Here is a 17086-nt window from a genome sequence, read left to right on the forward strand (position 1 = left end):
ACGAGTACGATTTGGACATTCTACTTACTCGCTGCCATTCGAGCTTCTTCTCGCCATCCCTCCTCCCTATTCTTCTCTTCAACTTCCAATTTAAATATCGACTGACTTTGTGGACTCTCTTCTTGTCCTACTGGAGGGTGCCCCCGCAGAGACAGACTTCTCTTTCGCTGGCTGATTTTTTGCTTTCGACCCATTCATTCGTTTTCGATACTCTAAAGACTTTTCTTTTGCCATTCAAACCCTTTTTATTGATCCAAAACCCTTCCAAGTTGCGACCGGAATTGTCTTAGACCCGACAGCCAATGCGTAGTTGAAGAAGGCAGGTTGATCATATCTTCTTCAGACGGAGCACGATCTTGAGGATACAGAGGGCGTCAATCAGGCTGCAGGGTGGGACGCCGCAACCACACCGAAAGCATTCTCTCCCCCCTCCCCTCCGCTGCAGCTCACGCTTCATTCTGCGCCTGTTAGATCGGGTCAATCACGGCATGAAGATTGCACTGGTCGCATCTTATTCGAATTGATTCGTTTCGTCTGATCCAAAGGGCAGGTCCTTGTACAAGTACGTACAAATAGATTGCTGTTTATTATTTATTACATATGTTCTACTTTGCTAGACTTCTATTCTGCATGCTATGAAATTGTTACCAGCTTAGAATGCTTCACGTCCAAATTTATCATTTCTGCGTGGCTCTTGAAAGACTAACTCTTCAGCATTCACATCCATGCAGGCTTCACCGAAGTGTTGTTGAATTTTTCGAGTCAGAAACTCTGATTGATTGTCCTTCGCTTCCACATCCCCCTTCGCCTATCACAACCAGGTTACAACACATTAGGGGGGGAAATACTTACAGTACATTCCTTTATACGATTCTGCCCTGCCGCTTCTTTGCTGTTGACTGATCTCGACCGTCACCAATTGTTGCCTTCGACAGGTCCCCTATTTACCAACTAGGAACATACGCTAGATCCCTAAAACAAGATGAATCGATTCAGAACCCGCAAGAAGGGTAAGGAAGCCCAAAATGCCCAGGACGATAAAGAGGGCCAGCCACTACCACTATTCACATCTAAAGCGTTCAAGAGGGCGAAGAAACCGCAAGTAGAGACGACACCAGAGCTGGACCTCTCCTCAGCCCTCCCATCATCGGACGATTTCAGAACCAGTTTACTCATGCCGAATCTCTCCGCGCGGTTTAGCATGTTACGGGAGCAGGACGATCCAAATTCTAAAATCGGGAAGGCCAATGACGACAGCGTACTCTTGCCAAAGAGGGCGTCAAGACTCAATGTTTTTGGCCAAGGCAACAATCCCCTTGGGGACATTGCAGAAGTATCTTCGCTTCATGGCAGCTCAGCTCGGCCATCTTTTGCCATCGGGCGCGGTTCATTCGCCTCTGGAGAAGGCTACGCTACCGATGATGGGGACTTTTCCCCTGGCGGTAGTGTTATGAGCAGATCCAGGCCTGGTGAAGGGAACAACTTGTTTGGTGGGCGACAAAAAGTTTATAAAATACCGGTTGCGTCGACGACGCCTAGAAGTGGGTCGACTTCAGAAGCCTCAGGGACTGGGGGTGGGATGGGAGGGAAAGCTGTGTATGAGAATGATGTTACATTATCTGCTTTCCAGAAGCTGAGAGCGAAAGAAAAAGAGCAGCAGCAGCAGCAGCAGCTTGAGCTTGAGTTGGAAATGCAGCAGAATAGACATGATACGGAAGATGAGGGTTCCTTGACTTCCCGACCGTCAGTTAATCGTACCTCAACTTCGAATACCTCAGTTGACTCCGCCCAGCGCAACTCAGGCCAGGGGACTAATTCCCCAATCGCCTCCAAAGCTGTATTTTCTCCTATAAAGCCTAATCTTACTTCAACTGGAATGGAGCGCAATCCAACAAAACCTCGACGCTACGGTCAAGGCATTGAGCCCAACACCCAACAGCCCTCTGCCATTACGAGACTCGAAAGCCTTAGCCGCCAGCGAGCTGGGGTCAATGACTCTACACAGATAAATCGATCTTTGTCAAAGAGCACGACTAGTTTAAATGAGAGATTCCAGCATCGCCAGCCAGTATATGCTTCTTCAGGTTTCCGCCCTACAAGCCCACCTCCATCTGCTCCTACCACAATTGCCGAGGCAGTTGATGTTGCCAGGAAAGGTGAACCAGAGAAATCTCCCGTTGGAAATCCGGGGTTTGGCGTCTCATCACAGTTAAGTCCCCCCATTAGTGAGTCCGAGGAACAAAGATCATTAAGATCATTAGAGGCCGCGCTTCAGCCTGAGGATCGGGGGAAGGCTACTGCTATGGGCCTTTTCAACAAGCCAGCCACCCAGTATGATGATACAAAATTCTCACAACGGCAGCGTCAAATGTATGAGGGTAGAGATACTCCTCCTTTGGGACGTCGCTCTCCACCACCACCTGCCGTTGATGCGGAACACTCCGCACCTTCGCGCCAAGTTTCCAATTCAACCCACCGACCGAAGGTGGATACGCTGGTCTCACAATACAATAACCCCCAGAACGAAACTCGACTCAGCGGAGGAAAATCCACTACGACAAATAGTAGTCGTAGACCATCGCCGTCCCCATCGAGGTTGAAGCCAATTAACGGCGCCTTCTTGAGTGGAGGTGATAGCGGAAGTGAAGACGAACGAGAACCGACGCTAAAAAACATGCTTACGGCGGTTCAGTCACTCGAAAATATCCATCCCGCTTTCAGATCTAGGAGCAATTCTGGCGACTCGTCGCAGAGTTCTCTCAACAGAGGCTCTCACGCTGATACTCCCGAATTGCGATATTCGGAAACTCGAGACCTCAACACCATACAGGAGAATGAAGGCACTGAGGAACCTGTCGGTGACGCCCCGGATTCGCCTACACTTGGTCCCTTAGGGCTCGGTTTAAGCGGGCTAGTTCGTACACATCTTCGGCACGATAGTGACACTTCGATCTACCCGCCGCCGTCCCCGGGTATTTGTAAAATCAAAGATACCGCTCGAGAGCTTAATCCCGCCGTTAAAGCCGCTAGAGATTCTGACCATGCCGCTAGTGTTCACAGTAACCCATGGGAATATGATGACCTATATAAGCTAGTCAGTCCAGCATCTGATAATAAAGAACCCGCGAAGCAAACTGGACAGCCTGATTTCTCCTCTATGTCAATGAGAGCGAAGCAAATGCTCGGGCAGGCCACTGCTTTACGTATACAGACGCAGGCGCATGTACCATCACCAGCAGGACCGCCGGATAACTCTAATATCTCACCTCCCAACCATATGCGTGACCAGTCATCCAGAGGCCCGACAAGCCACAGTTCACCGTGGCAAGAGGAACACAAACCACGTCATCAAAGGGGTGCAAGTTCAGAAACGCAGAACGAGCGTGAAGAACTTGCGAACGAGCTAGCTGAGCGGCGAAAGAAGGTGCAAGAGAAATTACGAAGCTTCGCTGAGAGCGAAAGCAGATCAGGTAGTCCGTCTTCCGGCCATCGTTTCCACGATTATAGTTCCGGACCAAAACACGGTAATGCCTTTGCAATGCTTAAGAGCAAAACCGGCAGAAGCCCTATGGGCGGTCGAGCTGATGCACCTCAGTCAAAAGCCATGAAAATGCTTGGCATGGACAATTCTTTCAACTCATCCTCGCCAATCCTCCCCACAAGCGATTCATGGCTGGACGATGAGGAGAGAGCCTCCCGTAATCGTGGGAGGGAATCTCGTTCGGGATCACCCCATCTCGGAGCTCGCAATCACAATCGACCATGGCACCCACAAGGCAGCATCAGGGGGAGAGTAAGCCAGGATGGGTCCAGAGAATCATTTACTGGTGATCCTTCTCCACCATCGCACCGGAGCTCTGGCAGAACCCGATCTAGTTCAGACGTGTCAGGCCGGTCAAAAAGCCAACCGCGCTATCGTGATGATCTTGAACCTGTAGGGGAACATACAATCGGCCACGGCGAAGTGCAAAGCGAAGAACTTAAGTCTTCAAAGGCTTCGGCATCTGTTTCATCTTCCTCCCGACCGTCAGAAGAGGTCAGCGACTATAGGTCTTCTGAGCGATCTACATCTGGGGCCTCTGGTAGGTACCGGAGTAATAGCCGCTCAGCTGCACAGGGTTATTACGATCCTAACCCTCCCATCCCACTTCAAACCCATCAATCCGATTTAATCGGCAATCCCCCCCGTCCCTCTCCAGTAACTCCATATTCCGCCAACGCAACACCGCCTCTCAACGAAGCTTCCCCAATCCACGCCTCCACCTCGACTCCCACTCTCGTGCCTCCCATGAATATCAGCAGTAGCCAACGCAACCAAGGGCTTGGGGGCGCACATAAACGCGTAATCGACAAATCCAAGATTTCCGAGCCGACCTTCCTCTCCTCAACCTCCAACGTACCGACAGTCGGTCTCCCGCCAGGCGCCAGCCTCACCAACGGCTCAACCCCGCCAATACCTCCCATGAACCCCCGACGCAGACGGCAAACGACAACGCAGACTTTTATAAACGCCTTCAAGAGCTCTGACAGATACGACCAGCCATCCATGCCTGGTTCAAACCCTACTGGCCTGATGGATGAACAACTACATCAACAACAGTATCATCAGCATCATTCTCATAATAATCATCAGAGTATATTTTCTGAAGAGGAGAAGCGGCCACGACCACGTCAAAAGTTGCGAAAAATATCAAGCGAGGGTGGTAATCTGAATGCGAAGGCTCGTCAACAGCTTATGAATAATAGCTCTCCGGCGCTACCGCAACTTCCGAAGAAGTTGCCCATGGAAGGGGGCATGTTTTGAGAAGATTGCCTATTTTTCTCTTTTTTTTGTCTAAATTTTCATTTTACGTTTAGAGAGCCCCTGAAGGTTAACAAAACTCGTTGAGGGCGTGTGGTTTATACACCTTTCTATATCTTTGTTGCTGTATTGATGTCACATTTTCCTTTTTCTTAGGGGCATGGTTCCCTTTGGATACATCATTCTATTTGCCACCTGTCTTAGCATTTTTCTTGTCTATTTCCAATGTGATTTCTTAGGCCACATTCTGGACTGTACAATATTCCCTTCTTGTTTCTTTCTCATTTTCTTTGCGCAGGAGACAAAAAGACGTTCAAAGCCAGTTGGGTTCATTCAATGTGACATTCAACCCCCCCGCTTCTTTTTGCTTTACATATTCTTTGGCCTTTTTACTCGTTTAAGCCGAGAGGATCATTGTGTGATTCAGTCGGTTGTTGGTTGTTGCATGTATATCTATGTATGTACAAGATTCTGTCTCTCCCTGGCCCCCTTGGATTTCTTTTCCTGCACTTTTTCTTCTTTTCTCTGATATATATCCATGTCTACTTCTCCTCAGCCGCGGAGGGCCCCGGGTGACCAAAAAAATAAAAAATGAACAAAACAAATGCAAAAATTATTCTACTTTCAAAAATTGCGAGGGAAGCGGGAGTGGGAGGAGGTGGTGACTTCAACTTTGGGTGAATGAAACACTCCGATATACCTTCCCACTTTACTTCCTCACTCTGAATGTGTCTGATGAATGGGATGGAGTTGACCACTGTATACTGGTTTTACGTCTGTGACCTGGATGTGTGAGATTAATTCACGGTGGGATTTTTGTGTGTTACCTTGGTTGATTTAACATCAACTAGCCAGTCCCCTTTTTGCCCTTCTTTCGTCCCCTCCTCCCTCCTCCCTTTTCACTCTTCTTCCCCCTTTCATTCGAGTTTATCGATTTAGCCTGTCATCTCCGGGTTTCGCAGCAAGGAATGCTAACGGGCGGACGCAAAAGGAGTTGGACTGCTTTGATAGGGTTGGACCGCGGCGTTCGTTTCGATATACTTATCACTTTCTTCGTGCTATTCATTTCTCATCATATTTATTATCTCCTATCATCATCATTACCATCAGCAGCAGCATCTCAGCAAGAGTCACATCTCAATGCGTTGTGTGGAGGAGGAGGTGGAATATCCGTGTCCCAGGCTTAACACAATCCTCCATCCCAATCGGGCAATCTCCTGGGAAACCTCAACATCCGCCTATTGTGGTCAAGAGACCACGCATTAGTCTCTATCGTTCTCTTCTACACTGTAGTCTGTAGAAGGATATCTCTTTGTTTTCACCTATCTCATTCGTTTACCTGTGCTGGTCTTCTTCTCTCTCCTTGGCTTACTTCTACAGACAGTCTCTACGCGTCTTGCTCCATTTAATTCTCACACTTTCTTCAGGGGGATCCGTTTCCCTTATATTTACCATAGGTATTGCAGCGCAGAAAACGCAACAGAAAGTTGTGGAGGTGGAACCACCTGCTCAACACTTCTCGTTTGGTGTTGTTAGCCCCTCTTTCTGGAAAATATTTCCATCCTTATTGTTATTTATTTACCTTTATCTGGGAGCCTCTGTTGTTTGTCATTGTGTCCTGAGCCTATAAAGGGACATCGAACGCGAGGCAGCCAGGACAATCGGAATATCACAATAACTTTTCTGCTCCATTCATCCAAGTGGTTCCAGAATGGTCCCTGTGCACTGCAATCGAACCCTCACTGAGGTGGTGACTGGGGATCGAGATCAAACGCAGTTGGATACTGAGAAGCCGGTTAGGATATTAGCCGCTAAAAGAAAGCAGAGCAAAAGCAGCAAGAATAGAAATAAAAGAAAGGCTAAGAAGGAAGCGGCAGAGTATCAGAAGTCTATGGAAGAGCTGGCGGCATCTACTGCTACCGCTCTAATTGATCATAGCCACATATCACGGCAAGGATATCGTTACGAGCCTTTTATTGTCGGCAGCACTCAACCTCAACCGGCAAGTCAGTGGCAATTTGGGCAGGGAAGCTTCAACAGCCAGTACACGGCGGATACCGGTATGTTTATAATACTGTTGCGCTTCGCACTCATGCTTTGGTTGCTAACAGTATGCTTCGAATCCCAGAACCTATGTCTCAAGTGAGTGGTTTTGAGGCCTACCATCCAGGTCACCCTTACCACTCCCATAGCACCGCTAGTCATTGTTCTTCCCCAAACGCCTCCATACCACCTGGTGGAATTTTTATGGGAGCGCCGGGTAGATTGGTTCCTCGAGCTACAACACCTGATCCCTACATGATTCAAAGCCATGGGATTTATTTTGGCAGCCGTTCCGATTCCAGTTCCTCGCTCCCTTCTTCTGAGACGTACTCGGGCTACCGGGGATCACAACTGCAGATCCCTCCTTACCCGCCATCCTATCGAGGCTCCCAGTATTGCCATCTCCCTGTTTTGCAAGATCAGACCCAACCTATGCATCCTCCAGGAACATGCTGTGAGAACGGCGATGCACTTTCCCGGCCGTGCATGCGCTATTTTATGTTCCCCAACTATCCATATCACCCACTCATACCACAATATAGACCAACAGCAGAGTGCACTCAATTTGTTCCAGCTATGCCTTTCAATGAGGCCAATGGTGCTCAGACTGGTGACAACGCCATCCGTCGAAATGGTCTACAAGAGAGCATAACAAGGGCAGAAAGAAGCTCCAATGGAGGAAGTCAAAATGTTCTTAATCCGCTGGATTTTGCTCAAGTATGTCAGCAAGGTCCCCAGCCTTGTACCGGACCAATTGTTCGTCGCGACGTTTACAGCTCCCGTTACCATTCTGACGAAGAATTAGAGCCAGTTGCAGTTCATATTCTCGAAACATTTAGATCTGGACAATATGCAGATTTTCGACTAATCCTGAATTCCTCCGCGGAACATTGCCCGCCTGTGTCCTTCCCTGTCCACTCGTTAATTGCTTCAAGAAGTCCGCATCTCAAAAAGTTGATGAAAGCAATGGATGCTGCTACGCGCCCGAGAGAGATACACCTGGGAGCTGCAGCCTCTTTCTCTCACCCCTTTGCATTTGGTATGGCACTGCAACATTTCTATGGTGTTCCATTAATAGCTGAAGAGCAGCTAGACAATGACTTCACGCAAGCTGTTGGAAACACTAATGGGGAGGATCGGGACCAGAATTGTGGAAATGGAAGCCGCTTTCGTGAGCTGGAGAAAATGAGATTTGCTCTATGTTACGCCGCATCAGCTGCTTTCCTTGCAGAGAATAGGATTCTTCGTCGTGCTTCTCGCCTCGTCACAAATGCAATCTGCTGGAATAACTTGGAAGTCATTTTTCACTTCGGTATTTCAGCTTCCAATTTTATGATTACACCAGTTAACAGTATCCTTGGTACTGGTCGGGAAGCGGCCAGTTCTGACAAACTCCATCATAAAGCGACCTCTATACCCAACAGCAGCGAGCAGGATATGGAGAGCGATTTGGCGAATGTGGATGATCCCCGTAAATATCCTTGCACTCTCAACTGGGAGCTCAAGGAAATATGGGGACCACAACTTCTTAATGAAGCGATTGATTTCCTCATTAAAAACTTCCCTCAAAATTTCCAGCTTGATCCTGACGTGAACTCGCGAGAGCTGCCCGACAGACTTTCCGGACAAGCACCGTCTAGGTTCTCGATCAGAGAAATTTCTTCCTCAGTGACGTTTGGAAATTTTGCCGCTGCTAACAACTGCACGTCTAGCAGAGAGGAGAGGATACTGTCAGCTATATTCCTTGCGATCCCGTTCAAAATACTTCAAAAGCTTTTCAATGCTATGAAAGTGAGCGGGATCCTCACACCGGGCCTTGTGGAGGATATTATAATTGAGCGCGAACGGCGTCGGATTCGGGCCGCCCGGACCGTCAAGAATAGGAATGATACTTCTGAATTGACAGTATCCGAGACCGATCCAATTGGCTGGCGAGAGGAGATTATGTCAGTCACTGGTGTTCAGGAGGGCAGCCCATCCATTATCAAGACGTGGGTTGGATTCGTTGTGCCGGAGGTAATTGAGATCAAACCGAAGGAGGCATCTCGGGGGGTTCTCTAATGTGTATTTTTTTTCGACGGTTAATATGCCGTGATGTCGTTTTCTACATTTGAAGATGCCTTCCCTTCATTATTAGCCCCATCCCCCTCTTTTTTTCTCCCTCCCCACGTGGTAAATGTTGAGGTGCTTAACAGGACTGTTAAGCCGCTTGGTTCTGTGCGGGTTCGGCCTTTCAGTGCACGGGAGTTTGCTTGTTTCCTTCTCTCTTTTTCCGAGGTTCTCCTTTATTTTTCCTTTTGGTCTTGACCAGATACGCCCTTCGTCCTCTGCACCCACCGGATTCCCATATATCTTTCTTTCCCGTCCGAATATAAAATTACTACCACACCCACTAATCTTTGTTCCCAAGGGCCAGCTCGTCTCCCGTTTCCTGTCTATGGATTAGATACCCCTTATTTCGCCCTTATTTCGAGATCTTTGATCTAGGTTCTTGGGCCGCACATGCGCATATTTCTTTTCTCAATTTTTCTGGTGTTTTTGGTCCCGTTATTCTTTCTCCCCGTTGTTCACCTTTTTGCACTCACTTCAATTTATGACACGTAGGATGACTAGTATCGATGAACCTGATGTTTTTTCTGTCCGTTTTGTTCATTTGTCTTTGGATTTACCTCGTATTCCGTCTCTCGGGCGGTTTCTTTGGAGTGGGAAAAAAGGGGTTTAGCAGTTTGGCAGGGTTCCTTGTCCTTTTTTATAGAGTTCAAGCGGCGAGGGTTCGATTCAGAGACAGACCAAGTTGTTTCCTCCAAAATTTATGCTCCTTTCCAACTGAAGAAGAAGAACAGAAAATAAAACAACCAACAAGTATCATTATTACACGCGAAGCCCGGCCTCACTAGAACGAGAGTGGTTGAATGAACAGTCGCAATCTTTATACCTGATCCTTGTATATTTATGATCTCAACTACAACGTTATTTGACTGTAGTATAGAATCCCAGTTTCGCTTGCCAACTCGCCTAGCTCCCAGAACAACATCATCAATATCCGACAGCTGAATGCTATGCCATGGTGGCGGGATATCCAAATAACCGACTTCTTCGCCATCGTATAGGCAAAGAACGCTCTCTTTCTTCCGAGGCGTCCACAAGGTTGGTTTAGAGTTGGATAGCCCTGACACATCTGACATCATATCGGGACCACAGGATACGCCGGTGATGTCACGGTGCTTGACGGTTTGGCTATTTGCCTGTGCCATGGCATGCCATACATATTCTTGAGGTATGAGTGGCACTTTACCTAGTTAAACCCGGGAGGAAGGAGAAAATGGCGGTTTAAAAGCTTCTTTTTTCCTTTTCATACATGACTTTCTTCCCCGGATCCCTGGACGACATTCCAGCCATCATCCTGTGATTTACACTGATTGCCTCCACAAAATTGGAGTTTCCAGGTTCCAGTTTAATCATGAAAGCTTGGTGTTAACATAAAGGGCGAGTTCTCGACCTTCAACTCGCTCTCAGTGGTTTATATTCTGTCGGTATAAAGGGGTAGTGATCCGCTTCCAGGAGCGTCATTCTTATCATTTTCTTGAGAATCGTTTGGATTAGTTTATTTTGCTTTCTTCCCGCTTGCGCAGTTAACTTGATTTAAAGGCAACTTGCTTGTATATTTATCCCTTAATACCCATCTGTCATGAGACCACCGAAGGCCATCATCTCTGTTCCCTTGAAACGGAAGGATGGTTTAGCTCTCGAAGAGCTGTCTGACAATATTGATGCAGTCAATGCTCTCAACGCCACTTTGAAGAAAGAAAAGGGGTTATACGATGAGTCCGAATTTGACAAAGAAAAAGACAAATCCCGCTTCCGCCAATACGAACTCGCCTGTGAAAAAGTGAAGCAGTTCTACCTCGAGCAGCATGAGAAGCAGACGGTCGCCTACAACCTCAAGGCCCGCAATAATTTCCGCGCAAAGACCCGTGCTTACATGGGCATATGGGACGCTATCGAAAAACTAAACACCCTCATTGACGACTCTGACCCTGACACCTCCCTCACACAGATTGAGCACCTGCTCCAGGCCGCCGAGGCCATCCGGCGTGATGGCAAGCCGCGCTGGATGCAGCTGACCGGCCTCATCCATGACCTTGGCAAGCTGCTCTATTTCTTCGACGCCCAGGGCCAGTGGGATGTAGTCGGCGACACGTTCCCCGTCGGCTGCGCCTTTGATGATCGCATCATATACACGTCCGAGTCCTTCAAGAAGAACCCAGACTACGGCCATGAAATCTACGGGACAAAATATGGTATATACAGCCCCGGTTGCGGGATGGATAATGTCATCCTGTCCTGGGGCCATGACGAATATCTATACAACGTTGTCAAGGACCAGTCGCTGCTCCCGCCTGAAGCGCTGGCGATTATCCGGTACCATTCCTTTTATGCCTGGCATACCTCGGGCGCGTATATGGAGCTCATGGATGAGCATGATAAGGATATGCTTGAGGCTGTGAGGGCGTTTAATCCGTATGATCTGTATAGCAAGACTGATGATATTCCGAATACAGAGGAATTGAAGGTAAGTAGTAGCATCTATAACCCGTTTTTCGCTTCTGGAAGGCGGTTGCGCGTGGGGTTTTATTTATAGGCTGTTCTAATCTGGGAGATAGCCATATTACCTCGAGCTCATTGACGAGTTCTTCCCCCAGAAAATAATCAGGTGGTAGGGCTAGTTTCCATTTGGTAGCTTTTCCCTTTCTCCATCTGTTTTATGGCTCCGGAGGTGTTAATTTTAGTTTTGTATGAGAATACGTCGTAACGCTGTTTTCATACTCCGTGCCTGAATTCGCATGATGAACGACATGATAAGTTTGCCTGCAGCATTGGAGTGGAACTCTGGGTTGTTTATGGCCCCCGTTGTTTCGTATCTCATTGATATTAGTTAGGCATTTTGTGGGATACACGCACTCTGATCCGCGCTCCATATTTTTCCACGCTATCGTTTGAGATATCTAGGAATTGTCGAGCGCCAGTGCAGGGCTAGCTTTATGTTACTTTTGTATCTGTTGGTCTGGACCGCAAATAGCTAGCTAACAGACACAAAATATCCATCATCTGATCGATATCGATTAAAATTTGCCCCCTCCGCACTTATCCTGGTCCTTTCTGAGGGTCCCTGGTTTATTGTTGTCTGCTTATTTTGGCAATTAGGACAACGAAAAACCTTATATCCCAGCGGTCATATGTGGGGACACCTGAGGCGTAAACAAAAAAATTGCTGATGCACATGATTGAAGGCTGAGAGGTAATCCACGGTGAGAAGAGGATCTGACTCAGTCAAACTTTAACTAATATGATAGATTTATTATGGAATTATGACAGGCCTGCAAACTCTTGTTTCAGCTGGCTTTTGTAACATCTTTGGTCTAGGCTTGTAGGACAGGAGGCAAGGCAAAAGCATAAAATGACCGGCTGTGTTTCATCGACTCTCAAAAATACCCAACATTAGAAAACTCAAAATAGGACCAGCTGACAGAACCAACATACTTTGGCCCACCACTTTGGAAACCCCAGAGCCACCACTAGTAGGACCTTGTTTGGCTTCCGTTTATTTCATGAAACATGACGATATACGAGGAGAGCGTCGTCAATGGTCACTGACCAATGGCCCTCATCCTGAATGCGAGGATTTTGGGAATTTCGGTGACATACCGCAAAGATCTTGGATCAAGCTTCTGGCTGGCGTTGTATTCCGCATCGAAATTCGGTTCCTCAAATGCATCGAGGACTAATCCAGCGCGGAGAAAAGGGGATAAAATCTCGTGCATGGGGCGGTGGAAAGTGTACTTCAGGCATTCGCCGGGTTTTTGCCCATGATTAGCACAGAGATAAATGATAGAAGTATATCCTCATCAGCAGAAGTGATAACTGGTTTTCACTTTACAAAGCCCATAGTAATATAATACGCAATATGTACCTGATAAGAAGGTTGGCCCTTCAGCGCTTCTGCCTTGATGGGCTCCGGGGCATGGAGATATCTGGTTATCTTAAGGCTGATATGCTCCTCCTCCCGTCCTGTTTCCCGGCTATCCGCGTACTCGATCACACGCGTGGATCCGGCCGTTATGAAGGGATGGAGGAGCGTCGCAACAAATCTAGCAGTTGAGTCACACACAAGGCACGCAGAGAGAAAAAGCAAATTCTGGAACAGCGCTCTACTCTTCCCTATAACACCCTCCCACCCTTTCACTCCTGCTCATAAGATCTCCAGTTTCCCGAGAAAAGAAACAGGCTACACCTACCGTCCAGTGTTTTGTTTTAGTAGCTTTGGTAGAGCAGCTGCTAATGGTTCAAGGGTAGGGATATCCATGATGGCCATATTCATTATGACGATATCGAATGGACCCTCCTATCCACGTAGAACGCGAAAACAACATTTCCGTTAGTTCAATATCGCCAGTTCAATCGAAAAGGGACGCGGTTGTTGGGATGGACATAGTAGGACAAATATCAGGAAAGAACATGTCCTACTTCCGCTATCTCCCTCGCTATGAATTTCTCAAAGTCTTCCGTTCTTGTTGCATCCAAAACCTGGTAAGATATTGAGTTGATATTTTCTCCATTAGTATACACGCCTCTGCGTCTCGCATGATCGGTCATGGCCCTGCTGCCGTCTGTCGCAATAACGCGAGCACCCTCGGACGCCAGCCAGCGCGCGACAAGCCCATTTCCTGTCGCAAGGTCCAACGCCCTGTCGCCAGGTTTCACAGCTGCCATGCGCTCGAGGGCGGGGAGCTCTACGACTCTGTAATAATCGTTGCCTTCATCGCCCATTCCCTGGTCCCAGAAGCTGGCATTGTCCTCCCACGCTGCGAGCGCTTCTGCATTGATTGGGTTCGTCATGCTGCACAGTGTGTGGATTCCAGATGCTGGGAAAGTCAGGGCCTTGTAATTTGTAGTCTTATGTTTACCCGGTTTGGAGACGACAGAACGGAGTCGATGCTACACAAGGAGTTGGCATCGGGCTGTGTGAGTCGGCTCGGAAAAATTTCACTAGCTAGGCTAGTTATGATAGTAAACTAGAAGTAACGTTAGTCCGCTCCACGGCAATTGGCGAAGAGCAGCCGAAAAACATACCTTCAAACTCCGCCTTGTAATAATTCCGCCCATTTCTTCGGACCTGTTCTGTTGCTGAAGACGGATTACATTGGTTCGCGATCTCAGAGATACCACGTGATTAATTTGCACTCCCGTTCAGGACTTCATAATTCCCACGATTCAATCCACGCACAGGTAACGGACGTAATTATTAAGGGACATTTTGCAGTATTATTCTCTATGACAAATTATGGACAGTTGCACCGCACGCCTCGCGAACGGCAGGGGGCCAAAGCTTGTACAAACTGCCATAATAAAAAGGTATGACCCAGTTGAGCAATGTATTGATTAAATTGTAGTTAAATGATATACTAGATTCGTTGCGATTTACCGACTGCCAATGGAGCATGTTCGAATTGTCAGAGCCTAAATCAGGAATGCAAGTGGGTATATCCAAATAGTTATTTCTTCTACGAGCCGCTGATAGTGTAGACCACATATTCGAAAGAGGCGACGAAGAGTGGACTCTTCAGAGGGTCGTCGCATTGCACCCCAGAGAGCGCCTGTGGCGTCGTTGGCCTCTATATATCCTGCCAAATCACCCGCTCAAACAATGGAAACTCCATTAGTTGATTCTACCGATTCTTCTACCAAGCCACCCAAGCCAAAGGAATCGCGGGCAGCCAGCTATGCAAGCCCGCCGACGAGTTATCTTGGCAGAAGCGAGTATATTTCCAGCATCGTGCCCATTGATGAGGAAGATGCACGGAAATACCATGTCGAACATGACTCTGCTGCCCCTTCTGAAGCTTATCAAAAGTTCCTCCATGAACTTCGGGCTTTCGATCTTCCACCCCGTTCGGTGCGGGATAGCTTGATTACAAATTTCCTAGAAAGATGTCACCCCTGGATGCCCATAGTGGACAATATAGCTATAGATCGTGATGACACTCCTGAGACATCTCTGCTGCTTTTGCAAGCTATATTCGTTGCTGGAAGCAAAGTTTCTACAGCGCCAAACGCCCAATGTCTCGGGGAGGAGTTTTATCGCCGTGCCAAGGCTCTGTACTACTCTGATTTTGAAAAGGATCCGTTGGTAGTGATTCAAGCCATATGTCTCTTACAGTGGTGGAATCCCAGTGGTGCGGAACATATCTCACGGGATGCGAGCACGTTTTGGCTTCACATGGGTGTTGCTCTAGCTCATCAGATCGGGCTTCATCGTGACCCATCACCAAGTCAGCCGAATGCTGGTTTTCGTCGACGATTATGGTGGACGCTTTTTGTATGGCCTTCATTCAATATTTTGCGCTTGTATGTTGTTTTAGTTACTAATGTATGTTTTAGACCCGAGACTGCATGATATCAGCAAGCCATGGCCGCCCAAGAGCCATTTCAAAAAAGGACTTTGACGTTCGTCCTCCAACGTTGGAAGATTTCCCAGGTGACAAAGAAGATGCACGCCTCTTCATGACATATGTGGAAATATCAGCTATACTTGGGGACCTCACGGAGCACTCCTTCCGTGGGACTCTGGGACGTTCGAGTCGTACGTCTATTGAACATAGACTCTTCTGTTGGATGAGTGAGCTCCCAGCACAGTTTCACTTGCATGATCGAAGAACAGGTCGACTCTGTCCATATAATTTCAAAGCACGACAATTGCATATTCCCTATTTCACGGCGCTTTCAATATTATTTCGACCCACTGTTATGGATACTCCTCCCTCTGTTGCTCCGGTTTTGTCCTCTTCATTTGTCGTGGGAATTTATGAAGAGTTTCTAGCTCGAGGGGAGATACCCCTTCTTGCGCCTGTATTTATATTTCACCTGCTTGCCGCTGCTCTTGCCGAAGTAGCATGCCACAATTATCCTTTGCTTTGGGCCAAAACCGAAAAGGAGTTTAAAGTTATAAACCAAGCGTTGGACGAATTTTCACACAGATTCCCATCAGCACTTGGCGCCCAGAGGGTTGTCAAAGGCGTGACAGCAGCGGTTCAGAAACAGCAGTCTCAACGACCCTCCTTCGAGCTCTCCGTTTCAGAAAAGCAGTTCCAATTTTTTGACTTTTTCGGGCCCGACCTTTGCTCGAAATGGGATCTTGTGTATGGACTCAGATACGATTCCCAGCGGAAGAACGAGATTTCTTACGATATGCTGCGTTATCCATCCGCCCCTGCCCGTATGTCAAACGATGCCAACGAGATCAATTTGAACACAAATGGCTTTACTGCCTCACGATCGTTTAACCTACAAGATCAAAAGAATTCATCTTCCACCATTGCGCCTTCACCACAACCACTAGCCGGGAACGAATCCGGGTTTATAGCGGTCGAAGATTTACGACCATTGTCGACAGACCCGTCGGGCCTTCCGTTCTCAACTAGCAGTTTAATTGATCCAGTGGGGAACTGGATGCTGAACGATTGGATGACAGATTTGACATATTGGGATTCCATACCGAATGACCCGTAGCCGATTTTAATCTATACTTTAGGAAATACGCTCCTTTTTAATCCCACACCGGCCGCTGCGACAGCGAGGAATATACATATGGAAGGGTTCCATATTTGCTCTCGACAATAAATTCGCTCCACCTACCTAGGCCTCTGCCCTTGAGAGGTTGGCTATTTCGACTTAGACATTGGGGTCAATGGCCTCTTGGTTACGGTGCTCTCCACCATATATCGTCCTATGGCGAATGGACGATGATGTAGGATAAGGTGGTAACAGATCCGAAATAAATTTGGTAAGCTAGGCGTCCGTTTGCTCAACCACCTTTCTCCCAGCACCCCGACCCCTAATTTTTGTCCATTACTAACTTTGGCTGTGTTGCCTATATTAATAGATATACCCATAAATTCGCAGAAACCTTGGACAGAATTCTCCACTTTTACATTGACTACGGCTTTTCGCACTTTGTTCGCCAGTCCTTAGCCTGGCTACTGATGCTATCGCAACATGGCAGGAAGCTGGGATGGCAGCCATTTTTATTTCCCTGCCTTAGCAGTACATTTGTTACCGCCAGAAGATCCCAAAAGATCCACTAAGCCGAATGCTAGTATGTTGGCATCACGTAAAGGAGCGAATTTCAGTTGTCGCAGATCCCATCCTGCGCAATGAGGACCATACATATCCCGTGCCGTGTAA

At 47.7% G+C, this 17086-nt stretch overlaps 6 protein-coding genes across 6 annotated transcripts; 4 read left to right on the forward strand and 2 right to left on the reverse strand.

The window, feature by feature from the left end:
* The first annotated feature begins 362 nt into the window (after positions 1-362).
* BDBG_07066 (uncharacterized protein) lies at positions 363-5986 on the forward strand. Its single transcript, XM_002622509.2, has 3 exons — positions 363-562; positions 732-5651; positions 5793-5986. The coding sequence occupies exon 2, from the start codon at positions 983-985 to the stop codon at positions 4802-4804; it is 3822 nt and encodes a 1273-aa protein (XP_002622555.1). The 5' UTR covers positions 363-562; positions 732-982; the 3' UTR covers positions 4805-5651; positions 5793-5986.
* Positions 5182-10098, reverse strand: BDBG_07069 (uncharacterized protein; the record flags this gene model as incomplete). The annotated part of the gene is made up of 2 exons (XM_031722923.1): positions 5182-6316; positions 6384-10098. The coding sequence occupies one exon, from the start codon at positions 10096-10098 to the stop codon at positions 9655-9657; it is 444 nt and encodes a 147-aa protein (XP_031579956.1). The 3' UTR covers positions 5182-6316; positions 6384-9654.
* Positions 6358-9774, forward strand: BDBG_17544 (uncharacterized protein). The gene is made up of 2 exons (XM_031725241.1): positions 6358-6861; positions 6930-9774. Exons 1-2 carry the CDS (start codon positions 6513-6515, stop codon positions 8903-8905), a joined length of 2325 nt encoding a protein of 774 aa, XP_031579955.1. The 5' UTR covers positions 6358-6512; the 3' UTR covers positions 8906-9774.
* Positions 9980-13860, forward strand: BDBG_07070 (inositol oxygenase). The gene is made up of 2 exons (XM_002622513.2): positions 9980-11417; positions 11509-13860. The coding sequence occupies exons 1-2, from the start codon at positions 10533-10535 to the stop codon at positions 11563-11565; spliced, it is 942 nt and encodes a 313-aa protein (XP_002622559.1). The 5' UTR covers positions 9980-10532; the 3' UTR covers positions 11566-13860.
* BDBG_07071 (methyltransferase type 11) lies at positions 12085-13915 on the reverse strand. The gene is made up of 4 exons (XM_031722924.1): positions 13370-13915; positions 13141-13247; positions 12816-12993; positions 12085-12684 (listed from the first exon to the last, which is right to left on the reverse strand). Exons 1-4 carry the CDS (start codon positions 13739-13741, stop codon positions 12493-12495), a joined length of 849 nt encoding a protein of 282 aa, XP_031579957.1. The 5' UTR covers positions 13742-13915; the 3' UTR covers positions 12085-12492.
* A 634-nt stretch (positions 13916-14549) lies between these two features.
* BDBG_07072 (C6 transcription factor) lies at positions 14550-16411 on the forward strand (the record flags this gene model as incomplete). The annotated part of the gene is made up of 2 exons (XM_002622515.2): positions 14550-15221; positions 15284-16411. The coding sequence occupies 2 exons, from the start codon at positions 14550-14552 to the stop codon at positions 16409-16411; spliced, it is 1800 nt and encodes a 599-aa protein (XP_002622561.1).
* Positions 16412-17086: the final 675 nt, after the last annotated feature.

The sequence above is a fragment of the Blastomyces gilchristii genome, assembly GCF_000003855.2.
Source record: "Blastomyces gilchristii SLH14081 genomic scaffold supercont1.17, whole genome shotgun sequence".
NCBI classification, from domain to species: Eukaryota; Fungi; Ascomycota; class Eurotiomycetes; order Onygenales; family Ajellomycetaceae; genus Blastomyces; species Blastomyces gilchristii.